Source organism: Xiphophorus hellerii, chromosome 3 (genome assembly GCF_003331165.1).
Source record: "Xiphophorus hellerii strain 12219 chromosome 3, Xiphophorus_hellerii-4.1, whole genome shotgun sequence".
NCBI lineage: Eukaryota > Metazoa > Chordata > Actinopteri > Cyprinodontiformes > Poeciliidae > Xiphophorus > Xiphophorus hellerii.
Window position 1 is genome coordinate 24,580,440 of NC_045674.1, and position 17,964 is coordinate 24,598,403.

General features: G+C 36.9%; 1 protein-coding gene across 3 annotated transcripts in view; it reads right to left on the reverse strand.

The window, feature by feature from the left end:
- Positions 1 to 17,964, reverse strand: part of ulk4 (unc-51 like kinase 4) — an 87,103-nt gene that overhangs the window by 17,155 nt on the left and 51,984 nt on the right. For all 3 annotated transcript variants that reach the window (XM_032556222.1, XM_032556232.1, XM_032556212.1), the window contains exons 31-33: positions 12,089 to 12,137; positions 6,725 to 6,824; positions 890 to 1,056 (exon numbers count right to left, since the gene is read on the reverse strand). In XM_032556222.1, coding sequence (XP_032412113.1) covers positions 890 to 1,056; positions 6,725 to 6,824; positions 12,089 to 12,137 — 316 coding nt within the window. The remainder of the gene's footprint in view (positions 1 to 889; positions 1,057 to 6,724; positions 6,825 to 12,088; positions 12,138 to 17,964) is intronic.

The window sequence follows — 17,964 nt, forward strand, 5'->3', positions numbered from 1 at the left end:
TTGAATTCATCCCTCCTGAGTGTAGAACCACTTTTCACAGCTTTTACAGCTACAAGTCATTTCAGTTAGGTCCCTTTCAGCTTTTCATATCTACAAACTTTGGATTTTTACAAGTCTCTGCAAGCCCCATCAGACTGGATGGACAACAACTGTGCACATCAATTTTCTTTTCTTGCCACAGTTTCTCATTTCAATTCAAGTCAGGACTTTGACTGGGCCATTCTTACGCATAAAAACGCTTTGATTGAACAAACCGCAAAATATGTAGGGTCACTTCCCCACTGGAAAGGGATCTTCAGCACTACTGTCAAGCCTTTTAGAGACTCTTTTTCCCACAAATGTTTGGCAATTAACCATCACATACCTGAAGCAGTGTAGTTTTCCACCACACAGTGTTTTACATGACCAAAACTGAACATTTTTGCCTCATCAGAGCAGAACACCTTCTTCAATGTATGTGGTGTGTCCTCTACATGGTTTGTGGCAAACTGCTTGCATGACTTCTTGACTATTGTTTTGACATCTGAAGAAAATTTGCTCTATTGAATTTTATTTATGGGTGTTAGTGTAAAGGGGATTAAAAATTTTACTAGAAAGAAAAAATTAAAACCATATATTATTTTCTATCTACTTCAAAATTGTACTTCTTTGTGCTCGTCTATTATATAAATTGTATAAATACATTGAAGTTTCTGGTTAAAATGTAACAAAACATGAGAATATTTTTGCAAGGTAATGTACACCCTATAAGCAGACATGTAACAAGTCACATGAAATTATCTCACATAAGAAAAAAAAACAAATATACATATACATATTTATATATTGCATCCTTCATATAATTCTATAGTAAAGATCAACAGGGTTTTGTTAATTTGAGCAGTCGTACCTGCAGTGCAGTTCGCACAACACCTGATGTTTGCTTTAGGATGTTGTGTAGCAGTTCCAAAAGAGCTTGCAGGACAACCAGGCTGATCTTCCTTCCAGCATGCTTTTCTCCATCAAGGTAAACCTGCGCAGCTTCCGAGAGAGTGCTCACCAACACCTCCACCAGCTCTGTGGAGCACAAAATGCTTCCAAGTCAGGACTGAATCTGACTTTCATATTTGTTGGACCAGAAAACTTCTAAATATTTCAAACTCACATAAAGCTACTACTCAGGTTAAATCTACACAGTCAAAATGAATGGCATTTTGCTATTGAGATAGCCACATTTTATATATATATATGTGTATTTATATGTATATATACAGTATGTGCATGTACTAGTTTGTCTAAAAAAAAGTGCAATATTTTTTGCCAGTCATCTCAGAAAGTGAAACTCCTATAAAGAAAATCATCACACGCAAGATTGGTATAATCCAGGCCCTTTGTTATAAATTTGATAATTGTAGCTTACACATCATGTCTCAGAAAATTAGAATATTGTGACAACGGTTCATATTGAAAATTGAGTGGAAGGAAGAAATATGATAGCAAAAGGAACAGGGAGAACCGCAGGTTTAGTGAAATCTATTCCAGAAGAGCCACCATAGACAGACAAATACCAGACACGGGCTACAGATGTCACATTCGGCATATCAAGCCTCTCCTGAACCAGAGACAACATCAGAGGCGTCTTACCTGAACTAATGAGAAAAGGTACCGGACTGTCTTGGGTGTACTGGGACCGTCACGTCAGCTGCCAGGTTCGATTGGTTTTTATACTTTGCCTTCACATCATTTTGTAATGGTTATGAGTAAATAAAGTTCAAGGAATAAAAAGAAAACGTGCTTTCAGTTGCAACATTCTCCTCAAGAGGGTGAATTTAATATTAGACATAAATTCAATCCAACAACTTTATGTTGCACTAACAAAAAGGTATCACCATCTGGTAAAACAGTCCATTTACTGTTTAGACATGAACCATGACTAAAACAAACTTAATTAATGGGATTATTAAGAAAGAATAACGCAATCTACTTCTCTTTCTCCCTTTTAAATAGCTCAGGGCACAGAGACTGACCAGTATATATAATATGATTCAGCTAACCTTAATTACTTTCACCACACACAGACTCACCTTCCATTGCTCATTATATTTGACAGAACGTACCTCCCCTTTTGAAGTAAGTTTAACAAGCTGTTATGAGCCTCCAGAGATGTTGCAGGCAACCACAACCGAGAACGCCTAAACAGAAATGTCTGTAAATACAAGCTGAACACGAGTCATGGATCCCAATGAATGCAGTTATATAGTAAGTCCACACTTCTGGATCTTCTTTTCTGTTTCTCAGGAAAAAGAAAGCAAACAGATGCCCTTAAACCAATTAATATATTAATATATTAAATCCATCTTTTCAAATCCAGTTTTCTTTTTTAGTTCAAGTAGATCTTTAGTTAAAAAGCAGATGAGTGCTCAATTTTGGTTAGTGTAACTAACATCGCAGGCTCTAGAAAGATCAGTCAGATGTATTGTTACTCTGCCAAATTGCCAAATTATTTCGTTGGACGGCACTGGGCTGTTCAAATCAAATACAAAAAGTCTGCTGCTATGTTTGAAATATATCCAATGAAGTGGGAAAAACTGCGAGTAAAGTTTTGAAACTAGAGACTGGGCAGCCCGAAAACGAGGTTTGTCAAATACTTTTCCTGTAGATTAAAAGAAAAACAAAGTGAACAGAAAATCTCTCAAATAGTTGTTTTTGGGAGATTTGGGGTTGCAATGGAGCAAGCTGCCAAGTTTGGGCATATGAGGGAGGGAGAGCAACAAAGCAAATAAACCAAATAGCCATAGAATTTCACTTCGATTTTATAACTAGGGGTTTGTCTTTATCATTCATTAATTTTTTTCATGTTTTTCAGAATGTTATGGATGTGCAAGTACCTAATCTGAAGGCAATCAGCTGCACTACAAAAACAATGAAAAGCAAAGTAATATGGAATATTTCAGTAGTGGCATGAGCAGCACTTTAAATAAAATAGATATCTAATTTAAAACAATAAAATAGTTTTGGTATTTCTGCTCAAGACTTGCTAACAACAACAATAATATTGCTACTGCCTAATAATGGTACTTAATATCATTAGGGTAATTATGACTCGAGTACAGGCTAGCACAACAAACTCACATCATGAATATACAGCAATTTAGAAGTGTCATAGCAGAAAACCTATTAGCTCTATCAATGTGTGTGTAATACAACATTTAGTATTTATCTCATTAAGACACTTGGTCATTTTAAAGGGTATTGTTTAAAAAATGTATAAATAAATAAATAAATAAATGATGATGATGATAACAGTAAGCAGTTACCTTGCAGTGATCTATTTTAGTATTTTGTCACCATCTAAGTTAAAAATAGACGTGCAAAAGCTTAGCAGAGTTATCTATTTATAAACCGTATTTAAATCAGTTCTGTTGGGAAACAACACACTGAAATGCTCAGAGCACAACTGTAAGCACCAGAGGAAAGAAGAGGAAAACTCATCTGACTCACGAATGGCCAATAAAAATATTTCACGTAGTTCATGGTATTTGTAATTAAAATAATAAAAACACGTCGCATATAAATTAATTATTAAAATAAGTTTAATGTTTAATTATTAATTAACGTCCCTTCCATATAAAATATATAAATTCTTAGTATTTTTAGTTAAAGCTTGGGAGTAAATGGGTAACTCCTGAGCTCAGCACAATCTGACTCAGATAAACAAACTTCTATGTCTGATTATTCTGGCATTTAGCACATTTAATGACTTTGGTAAACCTAATTGAGTTAAAACAGAAAAAAAAAAAACACGTTTAGTTTCATTGAATACCGAGAGAGAAAAAAAAAGTGTCATTGTGTCTTCAACTTGGTGAACAACCACACCATTGATTTCCACTATGAAGAAATGTCAATCCAGTTCATCTCTGTAAGCTTTGCTATTAGGAAAACATTAATATGGAAGACAGATCTTGGTGTATAAGTTATGCTAAAAAGCAAAATGATCGATTTCACATATATGTGGGAGTTTGCTGAGACACCATTTGGGAAATGACCTGAAACAAATTTTGAATGATGACTCATTGATGCAAATCGCATCGACATTAAGCAGCACATGCACTGAAGCGGTTTGCCAAGATGCCAAAAAATAAAATAAAATGCAAGAGAGAAGAAAAAAATTATATACCATCCATATAAGCACAGAGGAATAGTTTGTGAAGTGTTTTTCTATAATCAAAGATGAAGCTGTCTCATTTTTTGTCCAAACCTCAACCCTGGACCAAGCTCAAAGATATCTCGACACATTAAGCACTTCTGAACTGTTAGACTGAATTTCTGATGCTCCCAATGTGTCCATTTCCTTAATAAATCCGTCAGTTTGCTCGTCAGTGTGCCTACAAAACAGGTTTCATATTCCCTCTCAGTGGATAAGCCCTAGGCTTCGTATCTTTATTTAATCAGATTACAGCCTAGACAGTTTCCGTCAGTCTGCTGCATGCGCCCAAATTAAAACCAAGCAATCTACGAGCATGCACATTAAAGCAAACTTTATTTTGAAATCACATTTCACTGTGGAATCAGGTTATCTCTCTCCTGCTGGTTCTCTTCATCCCTGTCACTCATTTTTAACCTCCCAATTTTCTCCTCTATAATCCCATCCCCTTCCCAAGTGTCTCTGACCCAAATGTAGGCCTGTTTATCCCATTCTTCCTCCCATCAAACCTTCTGCAACCATTTTTACTTCCCCTATTGGTGTTTTGGCTCCCTTGTATATTCCCTCCCTCCTGTTCTTTTTTGCCATCTTTTTTTTTCTTTTTCTTGTTCCCTTCTTCTGTCCTATCTCTGTCTTCATTCCCCAGGGGGTATTATCTCAGTCAGAGGCAAATCTGCCCAATTATAAACCTCATCTCCTCTCTCTCTGTTACACACACACACAGATGCTGGGTTCTTCTGAATCCTCTGCTCCACACACACACCCACACACACACACACACCCGCACACCCACACCCACACACACACACATCTTCTCTCAGCCTCACACGTCCACGGAGGAATAGACATAGACACGTTTGCACAAGCACACAAAAAACCAACTACCTTGTTTTGCTCTTCTTCACTGTCTATTTCATTGTCTAACAGCACATACACACCCAAACTCGCAAACCACAGCTACCCTCCTCTCTCTCTCTGTCACACCTTAAAAAGCCAATTATTCATGCTTCTTTCCTTTTTGCTTTCCTCTCCTCTCCCCTTTCCCCTGATCTCTCCCATCACTACACCGATCTGCAGTGAGCGACTCCCAAAACAACGGAGAGAGGAGAAGAAGGGCCAAAAATAGGTGATGAGGGATGTGTAAAACTGAAAACAGACAAAACAGAAGACGATGAGATGATGGGAGGGGAGGGTGGGGAGTGAGGGGGTAAAAACAGGCGTTGATTAGTTTGGGAAAGTGCGGGACAGTCAAAAACAAAACAGAAAGGACATGAGAGGAATGAAGAAGCAGTAAAGAAGTGGAGATGGTGTTAATTGCCAGGCCAGTGTTAGTGCTGGGTTGACAGTTTCCTGTTGGTAGGGGGGCTGATTGGATGATAATGATGCTGACTAGTGAACTGCTGCACTGCTGACCCAATGGAAATAGAAGAAGAGATGCTGGCTATGAGCTCACCGAGGAAAAGATGGAGAGATGCACACAGAGTCAGTGAAAGGGACATGGAGACAAATTAGCACGAGTTTCCAGGGAAGCATTACAGAATTGTATTTTATGACCACTGAACAGTACAGTTGTATTCTGTAAACTTCTGTTTTTACTGTTATTTCTCCTAGTTTGGATTTTTGCATGCATCTATGCATGTTCAAGCTTTGCATATAAATATTTATTATTTTTTTGAATCTACAGTTAAACATGTACCGGTAATTGCAATTGTATGAGATGGTGCAAGAGTGACCCAATGTTAAAGAGAGTACTAACCTGTAACTGACCGTAACAAAAATGTTTTTTATTACCTTTACCACAGTGGATACAGTGGATGACAAAACTGCCACTTTTTTTTTTTTTATAATAAAAAAAAATCTCTAAAGATTCTCTCTAAAAATTTAGAACATAAAAATACACAATAACCTGGTTACATGTGCTTAAACTAATACTTGTTGGATTAAGATATGAGCAGTTCTAAATACCAGGCAGTTGTGACCTGAAACCTTCAGGTGTTTGCGAAAAGGGAGTTTATTTTTTCAGTATCACAGCGAGTCCAAGCACACATCAACAGTAGAACGGCTTCACCAGAAGAAAATGCAGCATTTGAGGTAATTAATGAAGTGTGAAAATGTCCTGAAAAGGGTTGTGGATAAGAAAAGTCTTCAAAATTTTGAGAAGTTTTGCCAGGTGGAATTGGCAGATTTAAGTCAAGATGCTCTTAATTTTTGTTGTCATCAAAAAAGAAACTAAAATGAAGCTACTTTATCAGTGTTAGCTTGATATACACATTTAGACAACCAGGTTATTGTTACTGCTTTTATGATTTAATTTTTCAAAATGAATTTGTTTGATTTTCAGTTGAACTTTACAGGATATGTGTGACAATGCCGGTGGACAATGTTTTTAAATGGTCTCACTTTTTACATCACAAAATGCTGATATTTTAAGTACGATTTTTCAACTTGTCCTCTCTAATTCGCTTCCTCCACTGACCAAATAAAACATTAAAATGGCACAAACAGAAGAGGAAATGGGTGCAGAGTGTACACTCACTGTACCTTGCTGATGTTGCTGTTGGGGATTCTTCACTGTGTCTCCGCTAAGATTACACAACAGGACGACTGCGCTCTGGACTGTTCCACTGGTGACACTGTTGGCCTTTAAAAAAAGTTGGATGCAAGGTCAGCTTTCAGTTTTACTCATGTATTCAACCAAAAGTTAAAGTTTTACATCTCTACTTTTAACCAGAAAATATCTAACAATAACTGTAAAGAAGTAAGAAATGGAAAAAAGGAAGGAGGTAAACTTCATTTATGCCTTCTCTGTATAAGCACCGTTTATGAAAACACAGAAAAAATACCTTCTGCAGGGTGATAGTGATTCACTTTGCATTTGATTTGACACCAAATCAAATGCACTATAATCTGACAATGTTTTTGCCGCTGCCGGCCAAAAACCTTGAATCTCCACTTTAAATTTCTTTTTTCTGCCATGAGCCTAACATAACCCAACACTGCTTTAAAAGTGATTAACAAATTTCCCTCAATGGGCTGGGGTGATTTGCGATGACTTTTTTTAGACATAGGTTTGAGTTTTAGCTTCTTGACAGTCTGACGCATCAGTGGAGCTCGGCTTTAATTCAAGCGCTGCCTTATGCAGACACAGCTGTCAGCGCCTTCCCAGAAAATAGTCCCATCCTAATGATCTTTTTGTTCTCATTATAGACTGTGTGCTCGTACACTCAGGCGGATCTGCTGTGACACTTCTATTGATAGAAGCATGGGAAATGAAAAGCAGCTATGTTCTCTCTGGGAAGAATACCAGATGTCATATTTTGCACAAACTGATCCTTGGTGGGCAAAACTAGAACTAAAAGGTTCAATTATGCATTTCTTTTAGAAGTACTGGAGAATAGTAGGGATTTAACATAAGATAATTGTTTATTTTAAGAAGAAACAATGTTTCAGACTGCAGCTTTTACATTCCTCCTACTGCCATCTCCTGAATGCTTCCTTTTCCTTAACTTCTACCCTCACTCCTTCCAGCTAACACTTTCAGCTACTATTAGGATCTGCAGTCCTTACTTTTACAGCTTTTTGCCATTTCTCCTTCTTCCTCCTGCCCCCATTTCAGCATTTGATCCTTTTAAAGATATGCCAGCTTTGCCTCCAGGGTCTGCGTACATCAGTGTGGTCTGTGTACGGGCTGCTAAGTCAGGCTGGTACTCATCAGGTGCAGTTGCCTGAGGCTGAAGACAACGGCATCCGTTCACACCTTGGACAAACTGCCTTTCCGTGACGATGCTAAACCTATTTGATTTTTATGAACTAAGACGGTCACAAAAATACTTTATAGTCAATACAAAAAAGCCTAAACTGAACAATAACAATGAGCAAAAGCAGAGGTTATTTTAATTTGGATTTTCCTATAAGACCCACTAGAAACTCATGCTACAACAATGTAACTAACAAGAGTCTATTGTAAGCAAATGAATCTAAGCAAAGGCTCAGCAAGCTCACAGTTAACAAGTCCGTTTTAGGCGCCATCCTGAGGTCCTTTTATGTTTGAAGCAGAACTACTTCATCATGTAGACAAATACAATTAAGAGAGTTTCTCTGTGAGAAGTGTGATCAGGAGTGACAGGTGTGCTCTGTCTTGATCAGAGGATTTCAGGCAACATAAATCAATCCATAGGTGAGCAACACAGACAGCTCTAATGGACCCAGACATGAGTGGTTCAGACAGCAGTAAACAATCAGGAGACGAGTTAATCAGGCTGTTGGATAAGAGTGTTTAAAAATTCTGCATCAGCTAGTCACGGTTGTGAAAGCAGCCATGTTGAACGCTCATTATTTAGGATGGATGTGGATGGGTGTGTGTGTGCGTGTCTGAGGAGAGGAGGGAGAAATTGTTTCTTGCAGCACAAGTATTTTGGTTAGCTGTAAACAGATTGCCCTATGTTGGGTGGGTGTATTAGAATGTGTCTTAGCAAAAAAGGGTCAGGAGAAATAAATTGTTTACTGGGAGCCCTACTATGCTCCAGTGATAACAGACAAGTGCTGTGTGTTTGTGAATGAGGTCTTGCATTGGGTGTGAACAGTGGAGTTCATATTCCAAGTCTGTTAAGCATCCCTCCTCCCTCGTGCTGACCTGCCAGTCAATTACACAAGCCCTCTAATAGGTCAACGCCACTCCAACTCATTTGCATAGCGGCTGGATGGAGCGAGTGAGAGAAAGCGCAGAGAAAGACTGAGAGAGGAATAAAAAAATAAATAAAGAGATGCACTGATAAGGCTTTCCGGTTTTCCACTGAAGTCTAATTCGACAGGTTCGATTTTAACTGATTCAGATTTTTCTTTTAGGCACTATAACACATTAAAGAGGAAAAAATGCCCTGCAGGTTTTTTGATAAAGCTAGTAGTTGTGGATCCAAGAGAAAATGAATAAATTAAGAGGATAATCCCCATATGTGTGTCAAAGCACATGTCCCAAACCTTTATCAGATTTTTCATTAAACTCAAAAAAGTGCTTCAAAGTGCATGCTGTTGGTTGAACCGTTTATAGACTGAAAATGGCGGGAGCTCCTAGTTTAGATGCATTTAATGAGTTAAGTCTGAAGACGAGGAAACTGGAAGCGCTTCAGGGTCCTTGCTACAGCCTCACATATTGTTGGTGCTGTTTATGCTGTCCTAGCTACTTTAGTTCATACAAGAGGAATCTTGATTTCACTGAAAAAGGAAAAAGTTACAAACATTATCAAAGTAAGAATAGGTGAAAAAAATATTGAAAATGCATAAATTTTACATGAAAATCAAAATACTGGCCAACGTGTTGGTCATGTTGCTTGCTTTAAGCAAACAACACAACATGTTTACTTAGGTTTTGACCTACCAATCACTGATCAGAACTAAAAAGAGGGAAAATGATTAAAATCCCTGGTTGACTGATTGGTGCATTTCTATATGATATATACACACAAGTTTGTCTTATCTGTTGTTTTCTCAGCTGAACCCTTTAAAGCCCGACTCATCAAAAAATACTCAGAAAATGCAAATTTTTTAGAACTAGGATCTTCATGAAGCCTTGAAGCAAAAACAAAAAATTTTTTTGCCATGCCCTTTATTTTATGATATATTTTTTGTATCGCATTTGATACGCCAGGCTTTTCTTAGAACTTTTGGCTCACAACAATGTGAGTTTTAGATGCAAAAACAAATGTTGCCTATAATATTTAGAAAGTATGGAACACCTTAGGAAGTTTTTCTCTTAGTTTTTTATTTCCACCAACACATTTTTACAGCAATTTATTTCACATCGTGGTAGGCACCAAAAGAGTTTCTGTCCTTATTCAAGCAAAGTTTTACTTTAAACTTTTTATAGTAGATGTGTGAAAAGTGATTTCCAGAACAGTACTTGCATCTCTGTTGGGCTTTCCATGTTGGAAAATGATCAATGCCATTCTTTCTCACATCAAGAGGCACACTGCAGCTTGGTCTTCTACAGGGTGCCATTGAAGTCGCTTCAGGAGAGGAAAGTGGTCTACCATACTTGATTTTGACCTTGCCTGCACTTGTAGGAGAAGTGCCAACTGAAGCATTTTAGGTTGTAGCTTCAGCTAATCTCTTGTGTAGAGGTTTCAAGCATTGATGATGGTTACTGTAACAGTGTGCCACTGGATGTACATGCACCATCTTTGGGATCTAAAGCCAAAATTCAAAAATGCTGATAATATATCAAGAAGAGAAACACCTCCCATGAACTCATGTGCTTCAACAATGGCTGGCTTGAGAACCATTTTATGAGTTTTGGAGTGGATGGAAAACTGCTTCATGAGGCATGGAAATGAATTGAAGAGTGGAGGAGGGTGAATGGACTTCAGAGTGAACCAGGAAAACAACCTAATTGTGATCTAGTATGACAGGTAGTGAACCTATTTCTTCATTTATTGGCATTGAACCAGTGGAAAATGTTCTGCAATCCCCTGGAGCATTTCATCAGTGACAAAGTGCTTGAGTATATGTAGAGAGACATGTAACAGTTGTGCTTTATGGCAACCTTCAACCCTGGCAGTGACATCAATTATGGGACTTAACAGTATTTTCTCCATTTGTATTATTTGCTTTTCACATTGGTCTTCACTGATTCATTTCTGACTGTGTCCAGGGTAGTTGTTCGGACCTCAATTGCCATATTAGTCTGGGCTACACTTTGATCGTCATAATCTTCATCATAGTTGGTATCTGACTATCCTCCATCATGCATGGCCGGGGGAGTGCAGTCCTCACCATAATCCTCATCATCTTCTCCTGACTGCTCTATGTAGCTTGAATTGTAAAACATTATCATGTTGATGACTATTCAAAGTATTTCCTTTATCTTTCTTCTACCGCTACTCTTTTTTTAAAATCTAAAATATACATAACTAGTCGATACACCGTAACTATGATTTTAGAATAACTACTATTGTGAAAGAAACCCAAAATTTATTTTGAAATGACATTTAATGCTAATTATTGAGTAAACAAAAGTTTGTGGCTGGTATGACATTGATTACTTTATAAAAATATGACATTACTCTTAAGACATTGGAAGACCACAAAGTGTCCCGAGCTAAATGAGTGGATTAAATCAATGACAGATACAGCTTCTTATGAAGTCATGCTCAACAACATGGATGGGAACAGGGACATGGAATGGGATAGCTTTTGGGACTCATTGAAAAGAACTATGGCTTCGAGTAATGTATCTGGATGAAGTCTGATTTTCCCAGACAATTACCTTTCTCTCAACTACTGAATGTTTTTAAATTGACACTGTAATATACATATAATATATGACTGTACCCTGGGTATTGGGGGGCGGGGGGTGGTGCACCAGCCTTTTTTGTTTTTTTGTTTTGTATTTGTGTTTTATGTGAGAATTTTCAGAAAATCAATAAAAAATTTGAATTACAAAAAAAAAAAAAAAAATATGACATTACTGTTCAGTGATAAAGCACCTTAAATACCTGCAGTATCAAATATGATACACACATTTTAACACGACTTAACTGTAATATAACAAAAACATTTCTAATTGTGCATTATTTCAAAACATTACTTTGAAAAAGTGAATAACAATGTATATATTATTTTCACTGTAAGTTGTCTAAAATTGGTAAAGACTTTCCTGGAAAACGTGTATGACCAATCTCATGTGAGACGATGTTTTGAAAAGAAAAAAACGCTGTTTCTCTGTTCTGCCACCTAATCCAGTAGGTGGCAGAACACAAGTCTCAAATTGTATACAATAGGTTGTTTGGGTAAGTATTGATCATGGGGTAAAAAATAGAGACCACAGAAACTTATATATTATATATGATACAAATGGCGATATTTAAGAATAGTTGATTGACAAACATTATTAAACTGTTTGTTTCTTACCATAATGAGCTGAAAGACAACTGGGAGGATTTTGCCCTGTTTGATCAACCTGAAAAAGAGAGATAATACAGATACTGAAAGAGCTGTAGACAAACCAAGGTCAAAATTCATTTTATGGATTTTCTACACGACTCACACATGCATGAGCTGCACACAAACACAGACTTGCAGACATATAAGTGTGGATTGGACTGTTTAATCTTCATTAACTCCACCGACACCTTTCTGGCACCGGTGAAACTGAAAAGAGAAGATCTCTCTTCAGTTTCTTAAAGAGCAGAGGTGACGAGAATAAATGAAATAAGGAAAGGTGCGACAGGGGGATGGAAAGACATGGAACGAGAGTGGAAGAGAAGATGAGGACAATTATATTCTTTAAGGAGAAAGAAGTGCGGGATTATAAAAGAGCAGATTTTAACAGAGAAGACAAAGGGATGGCGGGAAAAAAAAAAGAAAAGGAGGATTTAAGAGAAGCAGAAGAAAGAAAGTGGATCAACCCCCTTTGAAAGACAAGAGGAATATAGATGGAATGGAGAAAAGGGCAGAAAAGAAATGGCTTTACAATCTCTTCTCTAATTTATTAAGGTTCTTTGATTTACATTTAATTACCATCTGGACAAAGCATCTAAAGTGGTTTAAATAGATGTCTTATTTACATATATGTGCATTTTGAAGCATTAAACCATTCATGTCGTAATGGGAACCAAGTTAAATCGAATCAGACGGGTGTTAATACGTTGCCCAGTCATTTATCATCAATCTAATTATGATTCATCGCTTGTCGAGCAAACAATCAGACAACCTTTAGGAGCTTCCATTCAAACAAGTTAACTTAATAAAGTGTGTAAACACACTGCCACTGGTAAAGATGTTCCAGCTGAAAATGATAAACACAAGATTTAAGTGCGATGGATCTAAAAACAAACATTTCAAAAGTCTCATCTCAAATTGTTCTTTTTTAAATTAATTCCTCGCGATATATATATACTTTTTTTTTTTTACTTTTTACATTCGTTTTGCTGTTCTTCCACCTGCCCAACGCTGCTGCAGTCCTATGACCTATTTTCTTTTTTTTTTCAGGATCAATAAAATTTTCATGTTTACTGAGAGCGTATTCTCCACACCATTACCCCAAATTCTCAGTCATGTGCAAAACAAACTGAGGTTTATTGAATCAAGCACTTGTTTTACTGTTATGGCCTAAATTTTTAACTTCAGGGTGTTTCAATACTAGAAACTCTCGAGGGGAAAAAGTTAGCTCATACTTTGGTTCGCATCTGCTACTTCTGAATGTGCTGATATTTTACACAGCATGGAGAAAGTTTAAGAGATGTTGGATTTAGCATCACTGAAGGAAACATTTATTCTCCAACTGCTCCTTTTCCCACTTGTTAAAAACAAAAATTTTCATCCTTTATTGTGATGAAATTCATTGCCTACATCTGTGACTCTATTGGTAGATAAATCGAGCTTATAACGCTTATTAAACATCTGTAATTGCTGTTGCTTAAGTTCATTGTATTCAGCTGTTTTCCTCAAAGCCGAGCGTTGAGTTACTTTGTGTGTGCAAGTTTCGGCGTGTGTGTGATTGTGTTTGCTTGTACATGTGATGGATGACCCCCCATTATGGAACTGACAGGCTGAAAGATGAGAGGACAGACCAGGCCAGCACAACATGATAAACTGGGCCACCTTTATACTACCAGCCATACATCAATTGACAAAGTGCACAACACCGAACGAACCAGAGCACAACAGATGACCTATAATAGAGTAAAAACTGATTAATCAATCCTCATTATGTAAGCCATAAATTACATTTATCAAACAGTTTTTACAGTGATTTGTATTGTAATGAAAAGAAATATGGGGAAATTAATATTTCAAAATGTTTTTTATGTATTTACTCACACGTGGGAGAAAATGATCACCTCTTGGCCAATTCGTACCCCCATTTTGTCCCAACCTACTTTCAACAAACCATTTTATTATATATTTACCAAAACAACTGTGTAATTTAGTAACTTGCTTAAATCTTACGCATAGCTAAGGATAACTTTATACCATTTTCTGTAGAATTATAACCTAATTCTATTTATTCGTGCTATGTTTTCCATTATTGATCATATGACTCTAAAACAACCCAAATTATGACCCCTGATCAAACCCTATTAACTGAAACTTAAGTTCTATTTCTTAATTTTGTGTAAACAAAAAATTAGGCCCAGATTGTACAGAACAACTCATGGGAGACAGAAAGCAACTAGGCTGACACTGAAACAATGTAAGGTACAAAGGTAATGGTGAAATGACCACCACCCAAGAGAAATACTTTCTATTGCTATGTATACAGCAGCAAAATTGAGTTTACTGGCAAAATATACACACTAACAAGGGCAAGATTACACAAATAGCTCTAAATAACTAACATTTTCCTTCTCCAAACTAAACACAAAATACTTCTAATAATGATAAATATATAATTACTTAGAAGGGCACCTTTGTGTCGTTACAATCTGCGACAAACATGCTGCAAAGACACCATCTTCTTGCAGCATTCTTTTGGAATCTTAACCCACTCCTCATGACCAAAAGGCCCACAAATCATTTGTATCCTTGGGTTTACAGGTTGCAACCATATTTTTTTAAAATCCCAGCAGAGAATTTTAGTAAAATTCAAGCCACGTGATTGGGATGGCTACAATACTGCTGTATCTTTCAGCTCTTCTTCTGATGGAGTAGCTCCTCCTCTTGGTGTGGAGGTACAAAGTTATGTTTCCACTTTCCTAATTTTTTTTCCCCTATTTTTCAGCTCAGTTGAGGTTGGACATAGTATGAACTTTTCTGTGGAAGCTGAAACTTCCTTGGCTGCTACCACCAGGTTTTCCTATAGGTCTTTTTAGGTTGAGGGGTTCTGTCAACTTGCCTCCTCAGGAATCTGGTGGCAGGCCATCTTTCTGCCAGGTCCAGCTGCTATAATACATGTTGATCTAGCTGTAATCAAGTCAACTCCAACTGAATCTTTAACAACAATTTAGGCCTTTGCTGTCTTTTTTTGTATCATTTGATTGTTTGTCCAAGGCAGTGATCTCTGGGACAATTGCCTTGTTATAGCCATATTTCTTGCGTCTATTAATAGCCCCGGTATTAAAGGATTTCTATGAAAGGCTCAGTAATCTTGGCTCTGTTCGGCTGCATTGGGTGTACCTGAACACACACCTCATTTGCATATGTATGCTTTTTTAGCGGGGTGGAATAATTTTGAGATTGAAGCATTCTGATTGAAAGTAACATTTAGTTTTTGATTTATATAAAATCCCTTGTAAAATTTATTTTCTTTATTTAAACTTTTCTTGTGTATAATTTGCACAAACAAGTAAAAGTTTTGCCAATAAATATTTGCATTGGGGATTGGAATCATTTTAATTGTTATAATTGTGTGTGCATAATATATCTATACGCAGTCCCATAAGAAAATGTGATGTCTGGAAAGCTAGCTACAACACATAAACACACATTTCCCACAGAGGCAGACATTTAAGGACATTAAACATTGATGGGAAAACCTACTGTGTTGCAACCCCACAGGAAGAGGTCTTTGGCTAAAGGTCATAGTAAATGTAGTTGTTTGAAGGTGTCTGGACTGTGATAATGAAGAGAGAGACAGCAGGCTCCCTTCCCAACGTTAATGTCTCCAATTTACCATCTAATTACCACTCGGCTGGCTTCATAGCCACACTTATCTAACCAAGACCCAGGCAATTTAATTTCTGATTGTAAAACCGAAGCGATGGAGGGAAAGTTGTGGAGTGAGGGCAAAGGGAAAGAGTGAAATGTGGAATGATGTTAATAAATTAGAGATGGAGAGAGAAAGAGAGCGACGGAGATTGGAAAAAAATGTTAAATGTTGTTAATAATGTCAAACAGAGGGAATGAAAAAACTCAACGAGAAAAACAGATGTAAAGAGGAGAGTGGGCTGACACCAATTTGAAAAGTTCACGTCACTCTACTTGTGTCAAGGAAAGAAGGGGATGAGGAGAGGTGGAGGAAGAGAGGTATGAAGACAAGAGTGGGGAAAATTACAGATAAGAGAAGTGGGGACGTATTTAGTTATGCAGATGAACTTTTAACTCTAAGAATCGGTGGTTGGGAATGTATGGAGAGCAGGTTAATAGAGATTATTGCTTTATTTCCACAGCAGATAAAACAAGCAGAAAAAGCAATAGGAATAAAAAAAAAATATGGTTTAAATTAAATGTTGCAATATTTAAAAGGTTAATGAGTGAATCTACTAGTCAGGATAGGACACAGAACTTGGGCATAAATGTTGTCTTGCTCAAATCCATATTAAGAGAAAATAAGAAACCACCTTTGACCTCATCATTGCTAATAGTTAGCTACACAAAGTCTTTGACAACAACACATACAGATTTCAGTGTTGTGATGTATTTATCTTTCTGTTTCAACCTTTCATTTACCTGGCTAACCCAGTACCTGATCACTTCTTTCTCAGTGTGCATCTCTGATAACTACACAAGTGACGAGATTGATGGCCATGGAATAAAAATCCATTCACATTAAACTGATGTATACATCACCACCAAATCATGGGTGACTATGAACCTACTTTGTTAAAAAGTTTATTACAACCAGGGGTGGGCATTTATTGTTATACATTTCTTATCATGATAAGATTTTGGATTTATTTTCACAACAATAAATTCTGAGTACTGATGTTTGAAAACATCATAATCTAATCGCATTGTCATGATTACATTTACTTCTTTCTCCACTGTTGGTTCCTTGAGAGCATCAACATATTTATCAATAAATGTGTAAATATGATTAAAAGTGCAGTTGATGTGTGATGCTTAGTGATAAAAAGCAGAGTTCTTTATGTAAAAAAACAAACAAGTAAAAAAAAAACAGGGAGATATTGTAAAGAAGTACACATCCATCATCAATTGAGGTGGGAGGAAAAGGGCCGATGCACACGCAGGAGGTAGGCAGGATCATTTGTAAGGCGTTATACTAAAGTTAAACTAAAGTGGATAACAACAGTAGAAAAACTGCCTAGAGAGAATAACTGAGAAAAAAAGGTATGCCATTTTAAATTGTGAATGTTATATAACAACATAAAGGAAACAATCAAAACATAAGAACCCACACAAATAACTCACACTACAGGTTTAGAAACAAAACAGAAACCATAACTTAATTACAAAGTGTGATTATGTGTCATAAAGAGCAAAGTTGGGAAATGCTTTACCATGAAGTAAAGCAGATTTATCCTCCACATAAACCAAAACAACAGGAAGCCAAATTAGCTTGTGAAATTAACCCAACAAACATGAACTAAAATATGAATAAATATTGCGATAGTTTATGTAGTAGAATCAACACTCCTTGTGTTTGCTCAATAGATCTCCAGGAATGCTGTCATAACTCTACGATAACCATTTTCACTCACTGGGAGCTAAGTGAACTAAGTAAAGCTCAGTCAGCCAAAAGCCACAGTGCAACCATGTTAATGTAACCAATGAACACATTAAACACAAGCACATACACACACGCAGACTCACACACCCTGGTAAGGCATCACATGGTTAGACAAGGAATCAGCAGATTTTCTCTGCAAGAGCAACACATCATTATCTCTTGTTATTTTGGTGCCAGATGACTTCCTTCACAAGAGCTGTTTTTAAATTCCTGGATAGTGAATCCCTTCTACATTATGCAGAGATAATTTTGTCCTAGTGTTGTATATTTAAAGAGGATGCATTACATTTTTAAGCACATCTCTTCAGGAGTAGCTAGTTCGCAGAGAATTTTCAGCACAACGTGTCAATTCAGTACGCACTTAAGCTTATGTAGC